General features: G+C 49.7%; 1 protein-coding gene and 1 long non-coding RNA gene across 3 annotated transcripts in view; one reads left to right on the forward strand and one right to left on the reverse strand.

Moving 5' to 3' along the window:
- The window catches only part of LOC143824410 (uncharacterized), a 5,560-nt gene extending 3,296 nt beyond the window's left edge, over nucleotides 1-2,264 (reverse strand). The window contains exon 1 of the long non-coding RNA XR_013226769.1: nucleotides 2,111-2,264. This is a non-coding gene — a long non-coding RNA (uncharacterized LOC143824410). The remainder of the gene's footprint in view (nucleotides 1-2,110) is intronic.
- The window catches only part of CRCP (CGRP receptor component), a 14,839-nt gene extending 9,955 nt beyond the window's left edge, over nucleotides 1-4,884 (forward strand). For both annotated transcript variants that reach the window (XM_077311673.1, XM_077311674.1), the window contains 2 exons: nucleotides 1,301-1,358; nucleotides 4,572-4,884. In XM_077311673.1, the coding sequence (XP_077167788.1) occupies nucleotides 1,301-1,358; nucleotides 4,572-4,718 (205 nt within the window). In that variant the 3' untranslated portion in view covers nucleotides 4,719-4,884. The remainder of the gene's footprint in view (nucleotides 1-1,300; nucleotides 1,359-4,571) is intronic.
- The last annotated feature ends 1,033 nt before the right edge of the window (nucleotides 4,885-5,917 follow it).

The following is a 5,917-nucleotide window of genomic DNA, read 5'->3' on the forward strand; positions in this document are numbered from 1 at the left end:
AACTCGGCAATAGAATCGAAATGGCTGTTGAGGACAAAGGGCATTTGGGACGTTTGGCCCTGACTTTTCACAGCATAAAATGCGACACCCCTGGAAAGGAGTCGTAACGATATTTGGTAGTGTAACCATTCTGTTCCCACCTCCCAATTGCCAATGTGATGCCGGGAAAGCTTTTTACTGAGGACGGTTAGCATTATGTAGGGATTTTGAGTGTCAAGATAATTTTGCATGTATTATCTAAACCAGGGGTAGTCAAACTGCGGCCCTCCAGATGTCCATGGACTACAATTCCCAAGAGCCCCCTGCCAGCATTCGCTGGCAGGGGGCTCTTGGAAATTGTAGTCCATGGACATCTGGAGGGCCACAGTTTGACTACCCCTGATCTAAACCAACCTTTCTCAACTTATTTACCGGTGAGAAACTCCTAAAGCATTCTTCAGGCTTTGAGAAACCGCAGAAATGGTGCGATCGTGCAGAATAGGGTTGGGAGTATAGCTGTGGACGTGGCCACCTGGGGCCCCTCCCCTCCCCACCCCCTCCAGGCCCATCATTGGCCATTTGGGGAGGGGAAGGGCAGGACAATATGACCGTATACGGTCATATCACCTGAGAAATGTTTCATAAATTAAAAAATAAAAAATAAAAACTCCTACTTATTCAGGAAACCTTTCCAGGGCTGTAATGAAAGCCTGGTTGAGCACTCCTGATCTAAGCACTCCTAATAACCCTGTGGGGTAGGCCAGTGCTGATCTAAGCACTCCTAATAACCCTGCGGTGTAGGCCAGTGCTGGTGCAGTGGTGTAGAATGAGTCTGGTGGTTGCAGGCTAAGATCCCCAGCTACTTCCTGGGCTATACACAAATTGGATGACTGAGATCTGAAACTGATTTTAAAAAAATCTAATGCCAAGAAAACTGGAAATGTGTTTTCCAGCCATATCTGCAGGGGATGTTGGCCAAGCGACTTGTGGGTGGCAGCCCGAGGACAAAGAATCCTCAACAAGGACAGCCTAGGGGTTTTTTGGTCAGTGTGCCTCAACCAAGAGTCATGAGGGAAGTTGGACAGTCTTAACTCTCAGACCACAGAATGCCATGCTGGGTTATCGCTGTGGTGATGAAATATTTCTGAGCGCCCAAAAGCTCTTGCCTTTCTTTGTTACATACCAAGCTGCCGTCTCAATTCTTTCGCCCTCTGGGGTGAGGTGTGGCCAAGGCTTTGACCTCTAAACAAGCCCGAAAGTGTTCAAATACTGACCAGAATCCCCTAATTACACGGTGCGCTTGTTCTTTCCTTTCGCACAGAGCGGAAAAACTACAACTTCTCAACCACAGGCCTGTGACTGCCGTTGAGATCCAGCTGGTAAGCGACAAAGTTCCCAAGCATCCAAAGCCCTCTGTAAAATCACCTTGAACCTTGAAAATTACCTGGAAATACCCCTTTCTTCTCATCTTCCTGAACATTCACTTTGTTTAGATGCTGTTGGTTACCCTTTCATTCCTTCTTGCTGCTGCAGTTTCCCCTAAGGGCTTTTGCCCTCACTGACCATGGCCTGCCTGGCCCTCACTGCTGTGCGATTTGATTGGCTGTGGCAAGTTACGTGATTTTTGCCAATGGCATGGCAGCAATTTTGCATCTGACATGGCGGTGTCAGGCAGCAGTAAAACAATATCCATTTGGATTTAATCAGCAGTGAGGCCCTCCTTGGGGGCTGTAGGGCAGAAGACCCCCTAGGCTGGGCTGTTCTCTTAGGCTTCCAGGGTGCCTCTGCCCACCCCTTTAGGAACCCGTTGCCTTTCTTTGACCCAGTGGAACGATCAAGGCTTCTGGGTCAGGCTGAGACTTGCCCAGGCAGGGCAGTATCAGTTCCTGCCAGCCTCATGGAGGATTTCCTCCATCTCTCTGCTCCTCCAGCTTTTGAGTGCTGCTTCCTCTCCCCCCCTCTCCCGCTGCCTATGGCCCAGCATCCAGCCTTAACAGATGCTGCTACCTCCGCTGGGGAAATCTGTGTAATAAAACTGGTATTGACCGATGCACCAGGGAGAGTGCCTGAATGCCCTGATCAAATAAACCCTCCACATTAGAGAAATGAATAGCCAAAGCAAACACTCCACCTGCGCATATGCTCCTGCTGGATCCCTGCGAGTTGCCAGGTCATTGATTCCACGCAGAGGCGATTTTATTCATCTTGTTCTCCCCACCCAAGGAAGCCAATTAGGCTGCTGCTGAGGACGGGCAAAGGGAGAGTAAAGAGTGCAGGCCAGTTAATCTCGGCGGTCAGAATGCCTTGGCTCTGAAACCTCCCGATCCTGTTCCCAGGCAGGGAGCCAGGCCAACAGATTTGGAGCCAGAGGAGATGATTCAGCTTTGTGAAAGCGGCCTGTCGGTTTGAAATTTGGTGCTTTGTAAGTGCCGTTCGCTTGGTGCGGCCTGTGTCCATGACGCTGCTTGGAGATCCAACAAACCCGACAGGTCCCTGCCCCCACCGAGCTTACAGTCTGAGCCCCAACAACAGAAAAACAGCACCCTCTTATAGAGGTGACTTTCTGCGGCCCGAATTCAACAGCGACCCTTCTGCGCAAAGAAGCAGATGGCTTCCTTTGGGGTGGACGAGGCTAATTCAAACCAAGATTCTCGATTGTTTAGCTCTTTCGGAGAACGAGCAGTTAAAAGCGGGAAAGGCCTTGAAAGCAATTGCTTCTGTCCCAAAACTTTTTGTCTTCAGAGTAGAATTAATAGGTTTGAAAGGCAGCGTTTCTGAATTAGCATTGCTTACGCCCACTGAAATCAATTGCCATGCTCTGTTTGACCACAATTTATTTCTTTAATCTGTTTCTTTTCTGCCCTCTCAGCCGTTCTTGGCTCCAGAGGTGCCTCACTTTTAAAAAAACAATAGAAAATGACACAATAAATCAGGCCGTGGGGCTATAAAAGTGCCAAGGAAATCAGCGGTGGCACTTAAAATGGCAACGAATCAACAGAACGTGAAAAAACATTTCAGGTCCTAACGGTTCACTCCTCAACAGAGTTCTACACTTCTAAATATGTTGAAGTCCCTGGGCTTAGAGGAGTGCAACTAGGGGTGTTTGTGCAGGTTTTCCTGAGCAGAAAAGATCCCCCAAAAATACCGTATTGGTATTCTTTGGGTATATTTTGGCCTCCCAAATGTAACAGGGCTTTTTCAGGGGAACAAAACAAAAACCTGCTGGGAAAATCCCAGATATATTAGGGAATTACCATTAGACCCCAAAGCAGCAGAGAGGCAGGAACAGATTGCTCCCACTGCTCAGCTGCTTGTCAGGCTTCTACTGTAGGCTAAGTATCAGCTGAACTGTTCCCGCTGGCTCAACTTGGGGTTGTCATCTTGTACAGCCCAGTTTAAACCAGGCTGCTGGAGGAGCTGGCCCCTGCAGCTGGTGTGCTGCAGTGAACAATCTTCATATACTGGAGCCAGCTTCTCCTGCCACCCGGTTTATACCATGCTGCAGAAGAAGCCAGCCCAGCTAAGACTGGCTGCTTGGCAGGTGCAGTTGGGCAGTCCGGTTTAAACCAGGCTGCCCAGCAGAGCCCCAGCTAGACCTGTGGGGAGAGTTCATCCCTGCAGGATTGGCTACTCAGCCAGCTCTTTGGGGACTGCCCAAAAGAGCCCCACTGAGTTACCTTTCAGCTGTTTTTAGGGCTTTGCCACTTATTTGCCACTGCTTTTCCCTCCTCTGTATTGGACCCCCTCCCCCAAAATTCAAGATTTCTGAAAAATCCCAGATCCAAATACTCTATCAATATTGGGAATCTGGGTTTTTTTGGTGTGTGTTTTGTTTTGGAATCGCAAACATTTTTCAGGTCCCATGGACCCCAAGTGAAAAATATTGAGGGGAACAGAACTGCACATCTTAGGTGTAACTATGCTTAGAATGGCTCTGTGAAAACATGTTTTTTTTTAACAAACAAAGGACAAAAGCCAGTTTAATCCACTTTATTGAAATGGCTGGTGTGAGTGTGAGTGATGTGTTGCTATTTAACAGCCTTCTCTAGCTCTCCCAACCAGAGAGCCGAGTCTTCCTTGATGGACTCAATCCATAAAGAGGTGCTAACTTGGCTGTCTCCTCTCCTCCTCCGGGGTCCTGAAGACTATAATTCAATCCCAACTCGGAATAAGAGGAGGGAAGAAAGAATTCGTGCCGGAAAGGGTAGGCAATGCCATGTTACAGAAGATGTCTGAACTCACAGCCTGAGCAAGGAATTTCTCTAACAAAAGAACACTTGCTGGCCATAACAAATTTAATAGCTCAAATAGGATGAGGAAGCTCCTTTCGCTGGCACATGTTTGATCCCTTCCCCTTTAGCCTCCTTATATCACAGACATTCAACTAGAACATGTTTCGCATCATCTACGATCCTTGAACCACAACCACAGCATGCCCAATATACGGCCTTTGGAGATCGCAGACAGTAGCACGTTTCATCTGGGGAGCCTTTTGGCTCGCCTGTACGGGGGGGAAGCATCAGGTCAAACAAGCATTTTAGGAGTGTAGAAAGCAGCGGAATTCGGCGGTGCTCATTGTTTCCAACCCGCAGATAGTCGAGGAAAGCGAAGAACGGCTGACGGAAGAGCAAATCGAGTCTCTCCTCCAGACGGTCACCAGCATCCTTCCGGGAGATCCGGAGAGAGAGGAAGAGCGGCAGTCGGCCATGGCCGTCGAGGAGGAAGGAGAGCAGGGGTAGGACGGCGCCTCCGGGACCGTAACGAGGACTCTGACCCAAATCCAAAAGCCGCTGAGGATTTACGAGGACAGACTTAAATGCAAGGCCATGCCAGCCCATTTCACTGTTGAATCCTCCTTACATCACTTTGGCGAATTTTGCTTACAACAAAATGTTTTAAAACTTTGCTCTTTCGTCAGTGTTTTGTGAGTGGCGTGATATGACGGAGCTCTTCGTTCTCTCCCCAGCTGCCGCTGAATAGATTGGAAACTATTCCTATCTGCCTGCAGAACAGTTGTACCTACTGGGCTGTGTATTTTGCATTACTGGATGCTTCCTGGGTGTCACTCTGCCACATGATAAGTGATAATAACAGTGGGGTGAAAAGGCAAGCATGCCTCAGGGCTAGGGGAGGATGCCAAGGTTGTCTCCGTGTTTCTCTTCCTTGCACGCTTGTCTGGGGAAGGCTCCTAGCTGGTTTTCTATGCTCTCAAAGAGCCCGTATCAAGTCATGAAACACAGCCGTGGTGGTGGTGTTCATCCCCCAGAGGGGGTCTTCTGATTGGCTGACGGGCAAGTTAGCCAGAATCAATAATAACATGGGGTGGGTTTTTTATGCAAACAGGCCTGCTTCTCGCCCTCAGCGTCTTGGCCTCTGAATCCGCCTACTCCTTTTGCACGGTTAGATCTGGGAGTGGCTCGCTGCAGTTGCCCTGGGAGTTCAGGCGGGCCAAGCGGAAGTTTAGCCTACAAACACTGGCTCATAGAATGGAATTCACCACCCCAGGACTGGGCGGTGGCCCAGCTGGGAAGGCCACAAAAGCCGATAAGGCCAACGGCTGGCAGAGAAGGCCCATCGGTGATTATGACGGCTGAAGGGGGAGTTTGAAAAGCCCTCTGGAAGAGCCCCCCTCCCCCTCCCCAGGCCTTGCTGCTTGGATTCCCAGGGAGATCTTCTCCTGCTTCAGGGCAGGGCAAGCTTTGGAATCCCAGTCCGACACTTGAACCGTTGTGCCATCCCGGGTGTCGTCTGGCCGGGCGCTTTGTGAATTTGGCTCCTGGACTGAGATGCACCTTTTCCCTTGGAAGCCAGCCTTGCTGTACTGCATGGGGCTCAGATCCCAGAAAGTCCGTATTGGATTGGGCTTGTCCTCCCTTTTGATTAACTGGTCTCTGGCTCTTGGGTTGCCAGACTGTGGGTGATGCCTTGGCCTTTGGCC

Source organism: Paroedura picta, chromosome 15 (genome assembly GCF_049243985.1).
Source record: "Paroedura picta isolate Pp20150507F chromosome 15, Ppicta_v3.0, whole genome shotgun sequence".
Taxonomy (NCBI): domain Eukaryota; kingdom Metazoa; phylum Chordata; class Lepidosauria; order Squamata; family Gekkonidae; genus Paroedura; species Paroedura picta.